Consider the following 17,065-nt stretch of genomic DNA (forward strand, 5'->3'; position numbering starts at 1 on the left):
TGAAGTTGTTGACAATAACACCAATTGTCAGAGGACCCGATTTCTTCTTTTAGAGTGCACCATTGAGGTTTCACTGCCAGCCTTTCTCTCCTGGCTCTGCTGTATTTGTTTTGCATCACATTTGCACTGGTACTTACTTACTGGTGTATCTGTTTCAAAGGTGCAGTCATGTTAAAAAAACCTCATGAGTAAAGCATACTTTGAGTCTGATCTAAATATCTTCCCAGTTCTCCCTTTTCCTGCCTTTGCTTCCTTTTTTTTTAATTTTTTATAAGCACTTTGTTGGTAAACAGCTTGTGCTCTCTATTTTAAGCTGTGGTTGTGGCGGTGTCGGTTTGGTGAGTTAATTTGTGCAATTGCAAAACTGAATGTGTCACTGGCTGTACCACCATAGTAGAAATGGTGCACTGTCATCCTCTGCCTCGCCTCCCTCGCTATCCTTGCAGCCTCTGTACCCTGCTGTCTTGCTTTTCATTCAAACCTAGCCCTTCTCTGCAGTGTGTGTGTGTGTGTGAGTGCATGTGTGTGTGTACATGATGTCATTGCTAATTGCTCAGGGCTTTTGGGTTTGGGTTAAGTTGGTTTATATTCTGCTCCTCTCTGTGTTGCCAGCCTCTGTCGTCGCTTCATCCTTCTTTTCCCTTGTCATTTTCTCTCTCTCGCTCCTTTGCCCTCCCTCTTGTAGCATTTCTATACAGCAATCAGGAGTTGCTGAGTGTGGAAAAAGTGACTCGGACATTTATGGGTCGAGTTTTGGGCCAAGCACTGCAGACTGTTCCTGAGTGCGTCTTTGTGTTAGCTTTGGTAATATTTGGTATGAGCGCCTCGCTTTCAAGATGCCAACTCATCCTCAAAGGAAGGCGTGCTGCTGCACGATTTGGACACATGCACAGAATGCAAGCGCAAGTCAGTAATGTCTCGTTTTTATATGAAATGAATCAACACATGGCACCTGACCCCTGAAGAATCAGGATTTTAGAAGTTTAGCAGTTTTACAGTCAAAGAACATGAGATGAATGTCAAAACCTTTTCAGCATTTCTGACCCTTAATAATTTCATGAAATGTTGGTTTCAAATCAGTTTTACTCCAGTGTAAGGGTGAGGTAAAATCTTAGCGTTATAATCTGAAGGCAAATTTATTTTTATTTTGTATTTTTTAATTCGAGCATCAGTTCTGCAGCATATATTATTGTTGCACTGGCAAAGTTGCACTTGGGTCAAATTAAGCTTTAGCATGTGGAAGTTCTGCTTTTCTGTGAGGCAGATAGGAAAGGACGGGAAGATGGAGTAAGGTGAAAAGCATGCAGGAAATGATCTGTGGTGGCCTTGCGGCATATTGGTATCCCACTCAACCCAGGGAGCTAAACCACCTCCCAAAGGTCTCAATTTAACCTGTATTTTAATACCAGGCTCATCCTTAAGCTGTGTGAAAATGATTTCTGAGATAGTCATTTTTTTTGTTAATGACTGGTAGCTGTGAAAGGGTGTTCACATATTCCATATAATAGCTGATCAAATGGCTTTAGGTGCTGAAGAAGATTTTCAGAATCCTCATAAAGTGAACATGCATGGACATCAGAGATGGTCTGTTTGTTTTTAGCCCTTCATGTGGCTAGTTGTTGTACTTTTGGGATTATAAGGGTTAAAAATGCAAAAAAAAAAAAAAGATTTTTAAAAAGAGCAAAATTTGAGGACCTAGTATGTAGATAAAGTTTTGCATGCCTTCATTAAAAATACTTGAATCGTGTGATGGAGGGGCTCAGGTGGGCATTTTTGTCACATTTGGTTGATTGACCCTAATCCAGGCTGTCACCTTGCAAAGCTTTGAGCACAGCCTAAAATATGTTTCGATAGCCGCGCTAGCCACAGTCCTCAGCAGAATGGGTGCAGTTGTTGGAAAGACGATAAACCTGCATGTGAACGATCCCGGGACTTTCTTGCCTTGCAGCACCAACTCGTTAGTCTGTGTGTGGTCGGGGTCATGCACAGCAGCTGACGAGAAAGCATGGTGAAAGTGTGCGTGTGTGTACATGCTTGTGTGACTGAGCGTTTCTGCGTGGGTGTGTGTGAGTAATCAGATAAAGAGTTCGGAGATCCGCTACCACCACCCTTCTTCCCCTGTGTAACAATACTTCTGGTCCGCCCCTGACCAAACAACTGTTTGTGTGTGATTTTAGTCGTGTGGGTGTGTGGTGTGTGTGACCAGATTGGACAGATGAATGATGAATTAAGGACAGCAGAGAGTAGATTCATCCCAGGCTGTCATGCTGGCAGGATAACCACGCTACGATTTGTTTGTGTGGATTTATGTGTGCTGCTGGGTCCGGGAGACTGTATGTGTGAGTTGTCAATCTTTTTTCAGCATCTCATTCTCTTCACTTTCAGCCCCCTATCGATGCCTCTCAATAGGGTTATTGTGCCCACTGTTAGGCAGGCTGCAGTGTGTGTGCGTGCATGCGTGTGTGTGTGTGTGCACATTGTTGTTGCAGGGAGCAGACAGCCGTGAGGTGTGTTTGAACAGGGAAGGAGCACAGAGGCCCTGTTCATCCTGCGGGGTGTGAAGCCAGATGATAGGGCCCCTTTTTTTCTCCTCTTTCCATCTGTCCGTCTGTCCGTCTGTCTCGCCTGTTTTTTGACAGCTTTTCGCCCGCATGCTTGCTCCTCATCGCCGCCTTTTCCCCCTCCGCTTTTTTCCGCTTTGTTTTCTTTTCTTTTTTTGTGTGTTTTTCTGTTTGTGTAGCGTGTCGGCTCCTGGCAGCCCTCGCCGATGGACTGTCTCCTTGCTGTCAGAGCGCCCCGGGATCGGGTCATCAGTATGCACGTTATTCTGCCTCTAAATTACCTGAGGATGAGGCGAGGATGGACAGGATTTCTACTTTTGAAAGGGGGGGGGGCTTTTTCTGCGACTCTCCTGTTTATATGTTTCTGTTTCTGATGTTGTCTTTTCCACATGGCTGCACTTTCCTATGTATACACCCATCAGTCTCAGTTCAGCTGCATAAGGGTTTTTTTTCTTCTTCTGGCTTTTGGTCTGGCGTTCCCTTCTCCCTCCTCTCGCCTCCTTTTGGCTTTTAAACAAACACACGCGCACACACACAGTCATATGATATGAAAGCTACAATGTGATGAAAGTGGCTATAAAGGCCAGAGCCCCAGGTGCTACTGTAAATTGGCCTACTTAAAAAAAGTTCAAGGATTTGCGCTGTCTCTAAACAAGGATTAAGAAGTGATAGAAGTGAGAGTCTGGACTTCATGTCTCAAGGACCACTTGGGTAAATGGACAGGTGTTCCTCTGTTAGCAGGTAATTGGATTTCATAAAGAATTTTTAGGGGTGGGGGAAAAACGTGAAGGGCTTGCCAAGCAAAATATTTTCAGTGCACTAATAATAGCAAGCAGAGCTGAAATTATTGCTTTAAGCATTTAGCCAGGAGATACGATAAAGAACCAAACATTCACATATAAAGAACAACATTTGTGCAAAAATATGTTAAGCCCTTACTGTTTCCCTTGCAAATTGGCACAAATCTTGAAAATGATTGGAGATCATTTATATGTTTGGTGAAATCAAATTGTAAAAATTTAACGATAGAACAAACAGCTCTGTAGCCAGAAGAAAACACTTATCAATGAGGCTAACTGGGAAAACAGGCTTCAGTTTGCCAAGGAGCATAAAGATTGGACTGTGGAGGAATGAAAAAAGGATCACGTGGTCTTATGAGTCCAGATTTGCCCTGTTCCAGAGTGGTGGTGCATCGACCATCCCTAGTACCTACCATGCAAGCCTGTGGTTGCAGTTTTCAGTGTAATTTTTAGGTGGTCTGTGTTCAGAAAACAAGGTCAGCTGACTACCTGAATATACTGAGAGCCCAGCTTTTTCCATCCATTTGTGGCACAGGGATATTTTAATTATATTTGACAGCGCCAGGATTCGTTGGGCTCTAACTGTCAAAGAGTGGTTCAGAGAGCATTTTCACACATGGATTGGCCACCATTGAGTCCAGACCTTAATCTCATTGAAGAACTGGGATTTGCTGAAGAAGACTTAATGTATCAGTCTAACTCTCATCATCAGTGCAAGATCTTGGTGAAAAAGTGCAAGTCTAGATGGAAATAAGTGTTGTAACATTGCATAAGTTTCTGGAAATAATGGAACAGTGGATGTGTGCTGTCATCAAAGCTAACACAGTCCAACAAAATATTAGTGTGACTTTTTTTTTTTTTTTTTGGACCAGGCAGTGTATGTTTGACGCTGCTGCTTTCAGTGTTCAGTAGTGACACTGATATGCACGGCGAATGTATAACATAATGGTAAATGTAAAATAGACACAGGATGCCTCTTGAAAAAATTGACTTATCGTAGATCATAGTCGAGGCCTGCTTCATCACCTTCCCACTGATGCTTTAATTGAAAACTATTTCTCTGATGCCACTTGATAATGCAGGTCACTTGATCCCTGAAAGTGTATGAGAAAACTAGTTTTAGCCAAATATTAGGTCTTTTCTACATCAGCTGTGTGCCAAGATCAGCGGCTTCCTTTAAGCAGCGGTTATGGTTGACGTCGCTCAGTATGACCTGCGATGCCAACACAACCTCATGCATTTATATTCCTGTTTAAAGCACTCTGGAGTCACTGCAATCTCCTCGTGAACAACAGGAATAGAAGAAGGCAACACTGATTTTGTTTTTTGTTTATTTTTTATCTGTAGGGGTTTTTCGACTGGTTTAAAAACCCACAGAAGAAATGGCTAGTGAAACTGCCACGAACCCTTTCTTCCATCTTGATGTGGAAGGGCAGAGCCTGTAAATTCCTGTGTGGTGAATGCACAGGATGACAGGTGATGTAAAAGTTGAATCATGTGTGCAGTCATTGTGGTGGTGTTCTTTTTTTTTTTTCTTTTCTTTTTGTTTTGTTTTTTATGCCTACATCATATCCTGTGGTGGGAGTATGAATAACCGAACATCTGTGGTAAGGATGTGATGCGGTGCCAGCCTCGTCTCCATATCTTTACTGTGATTCATAAAACCGCAGTTGCATTTAAAACAACTTGTATTGGGGATTAGAATTTAAATTAATCGTCTAGTGTCGCTTTGATTAACCACACAGTGCTGGAATTTGCTTATTGGCTTTGCACTCACTCGTTAGAATAAACGAATTGGCGGTCTTGGACCTCTGTTTGCTCCTAACAGGGGTGGTTCAGAGCTGGTCCACCAGTTGTGGTTTAGCTAGCTTTGTCATCCCCATCCAAAAGCAGTATCTAGCAGGAGAAGAATGGCCTGCTTTAGCTGGGAAACGACAACGATAAGCAGTACAGAGACAGAGGGAGAAAGAGACAGGCTTTGTGTAGGAGGAAGAGGTGACAAGAGCCAGAGATGGGGTGATTTAAAGTATTGGAGACGGAGCAATCATTGCAACGGTGTCTGTAGTTTCTTTGGCAGTGATGGGACATTCCTTTTCTGATGAGTCACTCGCTCTGATCCACCAACTCTCCTCACATCTTTGACGCTAGTACCCCGTTGCTTTCTCTCTCATTTTCTGAGTCTTTCTGTCTCCCTTCCTTCCTTTTTCCCCCCTTTAATTTGGCAAATAAAGGCCGAGCCTCCAGCCAATCTGATCACACAAGGCTGTGATATTAATACAATCTTGTGGCATTATCATGCAACAGCTTGACACAGGCTGTCTAATGAAAGGTGAGATAACAAGACTGTGCTGAAGACACACACACACACACAGTTTGATTAAGTGCTGTGCCATTTGTGTCTAGACTTCCCTGTCCTCTCGGATGTCCTGTCACATTTCGGCTATATATAGGATATGCAGTCTCTCCACTGCTTCTGCCCTGGCCTTGGATCTGACAGGCCTTTTGTGCACAGCCATGTCTGTCCGCCCCTCTATGTGTTTCTTCAGAGGGGAAAGGTGTGGCTTTCCAATAGCCAATATCCTCTCTTTCTACCAAACAAAAGAATATGAAGCAGCTGTAATGTTTGCAGTCAAGTGAGAAGTAGTAAGAAGCTCTAATGATCGAAGTGCTTGCTTTTTGCTGACTCATATTGATAAAAGAAATGACAGGAGCATGAGGTTTGATAGTATAAATATAACCTGAGTCAGAAATAAAAATATGGAGAACACTTTATTTATTCTCCTTTTGGTCTGCAAAGAGATATTTTCGGTATTTAGTGAGATGAAAGAGCGAATGAGCGAGTCAGAATTTTAAGAGTTCAGCTTCCCAATGCATCCCATTTTTACCTGGAACTTTTATTATTTATATATATATTATTATATTTGGTAACCTGTGATTTTTACTGGGTTAACCTCTTAACGTCCACCAGGTGACCAGTGACCTGGTTTGGGCTAGAGTTGGCTTCACATCTGCTCCTTTTTAATGGCATTTCCTTCCATTTGGCACACCCAAATGGAAATATTATAGCAGATGACTTGTAAAGCCAAAATGGATTAACAGGACTTGATTGGAAAGGTGTAATCTTCTGGCTTTTGTTTAGCACATGGCTAAAGTAGAACCTAACACTACTCCTAAGAGGCATGTTATAGTTATATACATGGGAGGACATCTGCATGCCGGACAGCTTTTTGGATCAAAACAGCCTTATCTATGGAGACATACAGTGCACCAACTGTGCACTTTAGTTAAAGTGGACTTTAGTCATTCCTGTTCTAGTGGACTTAATGGTCCATGATATCTACAGCTGTCTATGTCCATAGCAGGGTGTGATCGCTGCTTAAGCAGGTCGCCAATGATCTGGTGGATGTTAGTGTTTGAACAAATTAATGTATGAGACTTTGGTTGAAATGGAACCTCTCTATTTTCTGCACATTTTCCCTCATTTTAAGTATGTAGCTGAAACAAAACTTAACCAAAACATTAGATGGGGTGTCCTGGCCTGGTGGATGTTGAGACGCTTGCTGACACATGACGCCAACAGATTTACTCAGCTGTAACTAACGGGTGTTAATTCAATGAGTGTGTCAGACAGAGTGTTGAATTTGCACTTTGTGTAAAGTGTAAGAAATGTGGTAAAAGGCACAGAGTGGGATTGTTTAATACAATGGGGAGGTGAACTCTGTCTTTTTAATGTTTATTTGCGATCTTCTCTGCGGTATTGGGAACTGCATCATGATGTTCAGGTAGATGAGTGGCCATAGGCTCGTTAGTGATCGAGCTCATACGGTTGACAGCTGGTGAATACCAAACAGCACCTGTTAATCCACCAGTTAAATTTGAGAGCAGATTGCCTTTTTTGTAAAGTAACTCCTGTGGATTCATGACACAGCTCATCGTGCCAGTAAGTGACTCGCAGCACCTTTTCCTGCTGCTGTAGCCTCAGATTCAGTCTTGATATTTGAGCTATAGATGCTGTTCCCGTGGTGACTTTGAGTGATGAACTCTTTGGTTTGGGTGCCTAGCAACGGTAGTCAAACGAGTAATCGGTTTTAATCGTGAACTATTTGATGATCGAAGATGACCCCCACCCCACACTGCTCTCAAATGACTGTAATGAAAGTACTGGATGGACCTTAGCATATTCTTCTGCTGATTTCTGTTGTTTAGTGGTAGTTGACAAACCGTGGTAGTGGAGCATTAAAAAAGAAAGAAAGTTCAGTGATGCAGACCATTTCTCTAGTTATATTAAGTGTAGTAAAGTGAGACGACTCTTGAATGTGCAGGACTGCCCATTTTGCATAACTACTCATAACAGCGTTGCTTATCTAGCTGCTTATCAATACCTAGCTACCAGTGCCAGTTCCATACTGGTTATTAACAACAGCCCTAAACAAGGAGGACAGCAAGGAGGATGCTCTGCTGGGATTTTAAAAACTTTCTAACCACATTATTATTGCAAGGACACTGTCTGAGGTCTTCAGGCATATAAAAAAAGCAGTAGGCACTCGCTCTCAAATGTTACGTTTTGGCCATCACCCAGAGGAGAATCTTCTGTTGTTAAAATATACAGCTCAGAAAAATTCACAACGAGGTTTAAATCACACATCGACTCTTCAGGATTTAAGTATTCAAGTTTATTCAAGTTTACTTATATAGATTGTAAAATTTGCTGAGAAGAGAAGGAGATGACAATGGCCAGTGGAAACCAACAATACCAACACTTTGAGGGCTGGATTCAGAATCACACCAGAAATGTTTGCGTGTCTGCTCTTTAACCCATTTTTAAAGTGGGGTGTCATCATATCAGACTTTGGTTGAGTAACGTAACACTGACTCTTTGAGTGAATAGTACTTCAGGCATTCAACAGATGTTATGATCACTAATAATACAGAGTACTTAACATAAAAAAAACAAGAAAAGGTATTTGAAAATAAGGAAAAAAGTGATATTGTAATATAATCCTGTAACCATGAAATGGAAAACGATTACCCCGAGCTGCAGGCACATGACAGGCTGCACTATAAACGTGTTGTTGTCACACTCCTGGCACTACTTGTTGCCGTCAGCGCTGGGTCCAGGAAAGAGCTATGGTCTCATTACGTCAAAGTCTTTCTGGCTGCAGGACCGGCTCATCTGTGTTACTGCGTTTCGCTCAGTGTCACTGTATTCGTGGTGCACCCTTTCTCCCCCTCCCCCGACCTCCGTGCTCACCCACAGGAAAGAGGGGTCTGGTAATGGGGGAGGGGTTAGTGCACACTCGGTCCCAAGTTTCCCAAATCCAGGAAATAGTCTCTTGGCTTTGTTTCTGAAACGTTTTTTTTTCACTCCTACATCAAAAGATTTCAAACCCTGCAGAATGTTTTCTGGGCTCATTTTCTAAGTGTGTTATATAATTCTTTAACCTCCTGTCACCCCCAGCTGCTTCCTGACTTTATCTGGGCTCGTTTCATCAGGAGCAGTGTGTGTGTGTGTATCTCTGGAGTCCTGCGCCTTTGACTGGCTGACGTGTTGAGAGAGTTATGGTTAAATAAGTAACTCTATATGTGTTTTCTGTCACAGCTGACCCATTTACTTTCAAGTATACATACAGAGGGCATTCACTGTCACCGGCAGTGTTGAAGAGCTCAGTTTGCTCTGGGTCAGTGAGGGGAATGTGTACACACATGTCTGCTCCTCCTGTTGACTAATTAGTCTTTTTTTTTTTTTTTTTTTTGCCCCCCACCTCACAGTGGCCCTGGCCCACCCACCCTCACATGCCTTAGATTCTTTGGCACACCCTGAAAATTCCCCCCTCCTTCCCTTTCTTTTGTGGTAATTTTTTTTCCCCCCCTCTCACCGTCCCGCCCATGGAAACCACACCGGACGGAAGATGATATAGCTACACACACACACACACACACACACACACACAGATGCTGTAAGTCTTTAATTGTGCCTTAAACATCGAGCTATTTGTGTCCGTCCTTCACTCTTTATACATCACTGCTGCTTAGACGAAGCACGGCCGTGTGAGCATGCTCACAACTTGGAGCTCTGTTTGCAAGCTTTGTTTGTGTGTGTGTTTGTGTGTACATAAGGTTGTTTGTTTAGGCTGCAGTACCATTCAAAGTGTTACTTTGTCTCTGTTATTTCCCGCTTTGACAATTCAAGGATACACACACACACACACACACACACACACACACACACATGCACAGTGACGTCTAGCTTCGATAGCAGCTGTGGAACCAGATTTTGTAAATGGTTAATGTTTTCTTTATTGTTTCACACCTACCTTCATCATGACGATGCTCTCCAAATGAGATTACAAAGAGCATCTTCAATAAATCATAAATAATGATCTCTAAGGAAGAAGCGTAAAATACATCTAGCAAAAACTAACCAAGTTAGCTCTTCTTCGTGTTATCGTCCTCGCCTTACCTTTTCTTCATCTACTGCTTCTTCTCTTTCTCCTTCTATCTTCATCTACATGCATTACTTCCACTCTTCCTTCTCCTCCTTCATCTTCTACCTATCCTCGTCCACTTCTTCTTTCTTTTCACCTCCTCTTCAGGTCTTCTGCTACTACAGCTTGTTTTCCTCTCATTTTTTTCCCCCCCGTTTCCTCATCTCCTCTCCTTCCTTCTTAATCTCCTTCTTCTGATCTCCCTCTTTTCTTCTACTTCATCTCCCTTTACTCCTTCATCTAGCAGTTGTCCGTTTCCTCCTTTTTCTTCTTCGACTACTACTTCTCCTCTTCCACCTGCTTTTTTCCTCTTCTTCGTCTAAGTCGTCATCATCTGCATATTGTTATTATTACATTTTCTTCCTCATTTTTTTTTCTCCTCAGCCTCTTGAAAAAGTAGAACAGCTCAACAGTGAATCATTATAGTTTGTAGTAGATGTAGGCTATGTAGTAGGCAACATTAAATGGGACATGGGTGGTTGGGCCGTGAGGAGCTCTGCACCTTTGACCACATGTTTTTTGGGCAGTAGTGTTGTCAGCTTGTCGTGGAAGTAGTTTGCAGCTACGTGTTGAAGGCCTGGGCTTTTCTGCAGCCAATGAAAACAAAGCCAAGAAAGATCTGGGAAGTTTGCCTGCTATTGTGCAGCTGCCTTACAGTTTCACGTCCTAATCCAAAAAGTCAGAAAAACACCCCGCTGCATTTTCTGTTTCTGCATAGCTCGGCTTGTCTTGCTGGCTTGAATCCATCCGTTTTGTTTCCGGCGGCCTGGCCTCTGACTGCGACAGTTTTGCTTTCTTGTGAGTCTTTTTTGGTAACAGATGGGATTTCTCACGAGCCGTGGGGGAGAAGAGAGGGGAGGGGGCTGTAAATCAGCGTTATAGCGAGAAATGGGTGGTTTTATGTGAGTTTACAGACCCCCTTCACTTTTATTGAGAAAAAGACAGCATTTCTCTTCTTAACAAAGAGAAGAGTGAGGGGTTGAAAGGTAGAGGATGAATGAGGTGGAAGCCCGGAAAAGAGAGGGAATTGGACAAGAAAATAGGATAGAGGGGGGAAAAAGGTAAAAGTCAAGTGGGATTAGCAGGGGAACTAGAATGGTGAGAAACTTTGAGAGGGAGGTGCAGGAAGGAGGGATGAGGCCCATCAAACTGCTGGCAGGCTTCCATCTGGCGTATGAATTTAAAAGCAATCTCAGTCCAGAGTGTCGGTGGTTGGAAACAGCACGCACGTAAAAAGAAACAGAGACACGGAGAGCGATGGAGTGTTTGCAGCTGCTTCCTTCATTCTTTTAGGATCTGGACACTCCGACATACAGACGACACTAAGTGCATGCACACACACAAAAAACAGCACACACTCAGTGGGCTGGCCTGTAGGTCAGAAGTTAAAGGTCAGTGCCAGACTGTGACACATCCTAGATCTTATTACCAACCCCTCCCCTCCCTCCCGGTGAGTGTTTTGTCTAAATGTCTGTGTCTCAGCTTGAACGTCTGTCCCTATATGTATCAGTACCACTGCTGCCCTGCCCGCAGATAGGCCCTCTAATTATGTATAGCCCCCCCACCCCCACCATCCACAACAGAGGACTGCAAGGAGTGCTTCAAAGGTGCTGACGCTCAGATGCAGCCCAGATCCAGATGTAGTTGGGATTCAGACTTATTGTTTTAGTGCATTCCTGAACTGTAGCTCCAGCTCCTCTTTTTTTTTTTTTTTTTTTTTTTAAAAACATCATAATGATATGGCATCTTCGGTGCAGTCTGTATTTAGTGTTTGGACAGTGGTGCTTTTTTGTTGTCTTTTACTACTTTAGCTCGCTGGACTTAAAATGAAAAGACCGATTTTTAAGTGCTAACTTGAAACTTTAAAGGCAAACTCCTCCAGTTTTATGCATCAAAGTGTTTAGACCAAATTTAAATGGTCTGCACCAAACAGCGGCCTGTATTTGTTTTTTGTTTTTTTTCTCAGCGCAGTCAAGTTAAGTGACTCCAGTTGGTAGAGGTGGAGCCCTGTGTCTGGATCGTAGTGAGCACAAAAGATGGACGTAGCCATCATGAAGTCGCCTACTGCTTTCTTTTTAATGAAATGAGCATTTTCAGGGTTTGAAACCAGATACCCCAACCGTGGGGTGGATCTGACTCTTGAAACTGCATGCCTATACTAACATATCCTGGGTAATCCTTTTTTTTAATGTTAGAATAATCCAAATTCACAAAATGGATTTGGTGTTTTATTCACTATGATCCGTAATGAGTGCCTGAGCCCATAAACTCATTGGGAAAGGGCTTACAGAGGTCAAAGCTGAGGGCTGTTTTCCCCATAGACATTCATAGGACCAGAAGTCCTTTTATTTCCCCCATAATATTAAAAAGGGTTATTTTTTTGTACTCTATTTACCCCTTTAAAGCCTTCTAGGAATAAGCATTTCATGATGTCTTCTGAACTGAATAGTTTCTGTCATATTTCAGGCCTGCTTTTAGGACAAAATGACTGGGCATGCATCAGAAGTTAATGAGGGTGGTCTCTGCCTACCCTTTCTATTGGTTGTCAAACCACATTTTTATTGATATATAGTGATGTGTGAAAACAAGGGTACATTAGGAGGACACGGGAGGGTTCCAGGTGTTGTAAGAGCTGGGCATTTTGACATTAGAGTCTGTGTGCATTGACTCGATTGTGAAGCCAGGCTCAAAAGGCCATTAGAGGAAGTGCAGACTTGATTTCCAGTGAGGTGGTGGTTGGTGCAGATTACTTTAATAATAACAATAATGATGATGATGATGATGATGATGATGATGATGATAATAATAATAATAGATCTGGTTGTGTGTATTAACAAACTAAGAAAAACTGAGATTAGACTGCTATGGCCTCCTTTCTCCTCAAGCCTTCTCCCAAATCATAGGCGTAAGGATGAACTGCAGTGATTATTGTGCAAATGCTGCTTAGGTTTAAGGCAAATATCCAAACTGTCAGACTCTGCAGCAAACTATCTATTTGTTTTCAGTGTGGACACCCTTTTGTGCAAATACCCACAAAGTCACATATATTCTCTGGTATGCAGACTTGTTGCAGCAGGATCCAAGTAACCGAGCATGCCTTGTAATTTTAATCCCAGAATGCAACATTTCAATTGCTTTTTTTTTTCTTTTTTTTTAAACACCAACCCTCTTTCTTTGTCTGAACTTTTCTTTTTTTATTTTCAGATTATGCATGAAAATTGAGTTGCCTTCAAAACTCATCTGTGCCTGCTCACGGTGTGATTCCTAAAGTGTTGCTGTTCCCAGGAGTTTTTAAACCCTTACACCTGATATGGCAGTTAGTCTAGTCCATTCGATCTTGCGTGTCCCAACATAAACCATTAAAATAAAAAAAAAGTATGAAAAAAAGCTTTAGAGTGTGTGCAGCTGGTGAAAATTATACAGCTTCTCCTCAGATGTTTGAGTGTTTTATCACAGTTGCTGTAACACTTAGACAAACCAGATGTTTGACTGTTATGTAAGTCGATACTCAGATTGGTGTCGGATGTTTCAAGTTTTAAATAATATTGACAACATTCATGGATGTATGTGAACTTCATAACACTGCTCAGTTATGTAAACCTGTAGAAAAATGATGTGAGCTTGGAGACCTTTTGTTGTTTATGGGATGTTTTGCAGCTCTGTTGCTTTGGTTCCTTTATTTCCACTTTAGCACATGTCCTGAAATTGGCATTTAGCTGTGGCTCGTTTTGAACATGAACCAACAATGCAACTTTATCTGATACATAGAAGAAGAAGAATTCACTGAATTTGTATTGCATTTATTGGCAACATTAATCTAATTTATTTTCACTGGTCACATTTCAGCTCAAAGTGAAGCTTTAGGCTAGTTAGATTTTTGTTCTTTTGCACACTCAGACACGCATTGCATGTGTTGCTAATAGGAGACAAATGACGTGACATGATATTAATCACACTCACAACACTGGGTTATGTTGCCATGAGTGTTTATAAAAGCTTTCCAACAGGTTTTTCTAAACCAGCCTCCCTCCGAGTGGTTCGGTAAGACGAATGAGGAGCATGAGAAAGAAGCCAAAACATCTTTGTGTTGCGAGTGTTGTGTGAACTCACTCGCCTACAGTTTTGCAGTCAAGTAAGAAACTTGCAAAGTAAAGCTGCTGGCATTGTAGGTGTGAAATGCTACATTAGCTCTCCCAATAGCTGCTTCGGCTTCGTGGCGGAGCAAATGCAGATCGACACCGAACCGAACCAAACAGGTTTATCCACAGAACAGCAGTTTGTTACCATTACTCGAGACAAATCTCAGACAGGTGCAGCTCTAATTTGAAAATCCAAAAATCTTTGGTGCACCACTCAAATCTTTAATGATAACGTTACAGAAGCCTAAAATGAAATATTTAATCTGTGTTTTCATCAAGTAGATTTTGATCTTCTGGAGATTTGCTTGTTGAAGGTGATTTTTAGTTCTCTTATGTATTTTTTTTAAAGATTTAAATCTTTAACTCAAATTTAAAGATAATTTACAAAAGACTTTTTTTGAATATATTAATACTATATATGGTTTATCGTGGCCAAATTGCAGTACTTTCATGACCCATCACAGGGCTGGGACCCTCATTTTGGTCGTGAATCCCTTATTCTTGCTCTGAAATTAGCAACCAGTAAAAAATTTATTTTTGTTTATCCAATGATGCAATAACATCTTTTAGGTGGACTGATTTCCAAGTTATCTTTTGCCGTAAGCCACTTTGATGATTTTTAAACATAACCATGTTATGAGGTAAACAGTTTCTGAAGTTATTACAATTTTTACACCCTAAAATATGGCTGTGCGATATGACCAAAATCTCATATCCCGATATAAGACATCTATCGTCCGATAACGATATAAATCACAAAAATTTTACATTTTCTGTAAATTCTGTGAATATCGGGCAGCTCGACTTGCGTGAAGTGTTTCCAGCTGGGCGTCATGTAGCTGGAGACGAGTGTTTTAACCGATGCATGAAACTATACATTTTTAGACATAAGTTGTAATGGCAGCCGTTTTCTTTGTGAGTATTTATTACACGGCGTGCTGCGGGGAAAAGCCTGTTCTAACTTTTGAGTCTAAGGTTTATTTTTTAGCACCTGATGGCTCTTTTTTGCTTCTCATCGATAAATACTCGGCATAATCTTTCACGTGATTCAGTTTATTTTGAAAAGTCTCAACAGGATCTTGAGCTTTATTGTGAAAGGTTTATGTGGAAAATAAACAAGCAGACACCCGATGGTTTTACCGTCGTTGTTGCTAACAACAACACATAAAAACAGGCGCTTGTCCGTCCATAGTGTGGTTATATTAAATATAAGAGAAAGAGAGAACTTTAAGAAATAATATAGCCACTACAGTGACCATCAAAACGATGAAAAAATATTGCCGTAAACAGTTTATTTTGCAACACCACGAAACAAACGATAGCGTAAAATGAAACTATAGACATTTTTATATCGTCATCTGGTATATATCGTTATATCGAACAGCCCTACCCTAAAATCAGTCCAAGGGTCTTTCCAGCCCTTCAGCCAGATGTAAGTGGGATTTTTATGGTCCATTCTAACTATACTCATTATCTTTCTCTCTGCTTCTCATAGTTGTGTGTTAATAAGAACTGTCCAAAAGTCTGCTGTGTGTGCGTGCGCGTGTGTGTTGGAAAGCAGAGAGTTTACAAGCCTCCGGCAGCATTAAGTTTATGATGGTTCCAGTCAGCAAAGGTTTGGCCCGACTGCACCAAAGAGAGAAATATGAGCTCTCTACAAAATGAACCTTATGTTCTCTCTCACACACGCACATATATATATCCAAACATACACACCCATCTTGTGTATTCCTGTTTGATTGAGGTTGTGAATAATTGATGTCTTTATTATTTGTCCCTCTTGTGCCCTTCAGACCTCTCGCTCTTTCTGCTCACCCGTCCCTCAGTCTCTCTCATTAATCCTATTTCATGTTTCTCTCCCTCAGGACGCTGCTGCTGCTGCTGCTTCAGTAAAGCCATGATTGGATGAAGAAAGAACCATTGACTACCAGTATGGACCTGCTCCATCCTGGAGTTTTCCACCATCCTTAGCTCTCAGGTACGCAACAGCTATTTTTTTTTTTAAGTGCTTTTCTGTTTTTCTTGTAGTAGTGACTGAAAATAAAGGCCTGTTTCTGTTTTTTATTTTTTAAAAGTCTTGCATGTGATGCAGCTGTTGAACTGAAATAATGTAGGAATAATATTATATAGAGATTCTTTTTACTGGATAGCACGTCTCACCTTTAACCTACGTTTTCAGGCTTGCCTTAGAGCTGTGATTCCTGTATCAGAATTATTGTCTAAATAACTTTTAGTGATAAGACGACCTCAAAAGTTCCCTATTTTGACCTACCGTTATGGTAGGTCAAAATTGGGTAGGCCGCTGAAATATATAATTGTGCTAGTCTTCATCAAAAATGCAGATTTTCCTTGGCGTGACTCAGGTGGACTGCTTCAGTGTTTGGATTGACTTCAAACCTGATAAGAAAACGATCATTTCCAGGTTCCTCCCACCTTTAAGATACCACCTTAGCTTTATGATAGGAAGGAAGCATTGTTGGATTAGCTTAGTGTTTACAGTAACAGTAGATTAGCATTGCTAACATAATTTCTATACCCCTGACCGCAGCTCTATCATTATGTGTGTTTTGTTTAATTATTCAGAAATGCTTTGGATATCCACTTTAGTTTCTGCTGTCTCAGAAACCTCTTCCGTCTCCCTTATTACTGTATTATACATGCAGACTCAGACGTACTCGTGTGTGTGAGGGACACAGTATGGAAGACGTCTGAGATCCCTATCGACTGATTTCTTCTTTGATTCCTCCATGTTTGATTCATAGTCTTCGTTTAATCATTTTGATTTCTGTGGCCAGCATCCTCGTTTTATCACAGTGTAGTGTTGTCTCCATAGAAACCAGCTGTCAGTGGGTTTCACATGGATGAATGCGGTCTCTGTGGGCAATCCAACAACTTCTCGTAATTCTTTTCATTCTTCTTCTGATCATTTTGTTCTTTTTTTCCCCTCAGATCTGAGTCCACATAACTCTGAACAGTGACCACAGCCAGTGTATGACAGACCTGTCAGGTACGTACACACACACACCCTCATTTGTTTTTGTGACCCAATAATAAACAGACTAACTTGGAGTACTTAAAAA

At 41.5% G+C, this 17,065-nt stretch overlaps 1 protein-coding gene across 4 annotated transcripts in view; it reads left to right on the top strand.

Annotated features, from left to right (window-relative positions):
• The window catches only part of apbb2b (amyloid beta (A4) precursor protein-binding, family B, member 2b), a 54,666-nt gene that overhangs the window by 1,654 nt on the left and 35,947 nt on the right, over positions 1 to 17,065 (top strand). For all 4 annotated transcript variants that reach the window (XM_084931349.1, XM_084931352.1, XM_084931351.1 and 1 more), the window contains exons 2-3: positions 15,851 to 15,963; positions 16,935 to 16,992. In XM_084931349.1, coding sequence (XP_084787475.1) covers positions 16,977 to 16,992 — 16 coding nt within the window. In that variant the 5' untranslated portion in view covers positions 15,851 to 15,963; positions 16,935 to 16,976. The remainder of the gene's footprint in view (positions 1 to 15,850; positions 15,964 to 16,934; positions 16,993 to 17,065) is intronic.

This window comes from Perissodus microlepis, chromosome 6 (assembly GCF_051167445.1).
Source record: "Perissodus microlepis isolate ML-2025 ecotype Zambia chromosome 6, ASM5116744v1, whole genome shotgun sequence".
NCBI classification, from domain to species: domain Eukaryota; kingdom Metazoa; phylum Chordata; class Actinopteri; order Cichliformes; family Cichlidae; genus Perissodus; species Perissodus microlepis.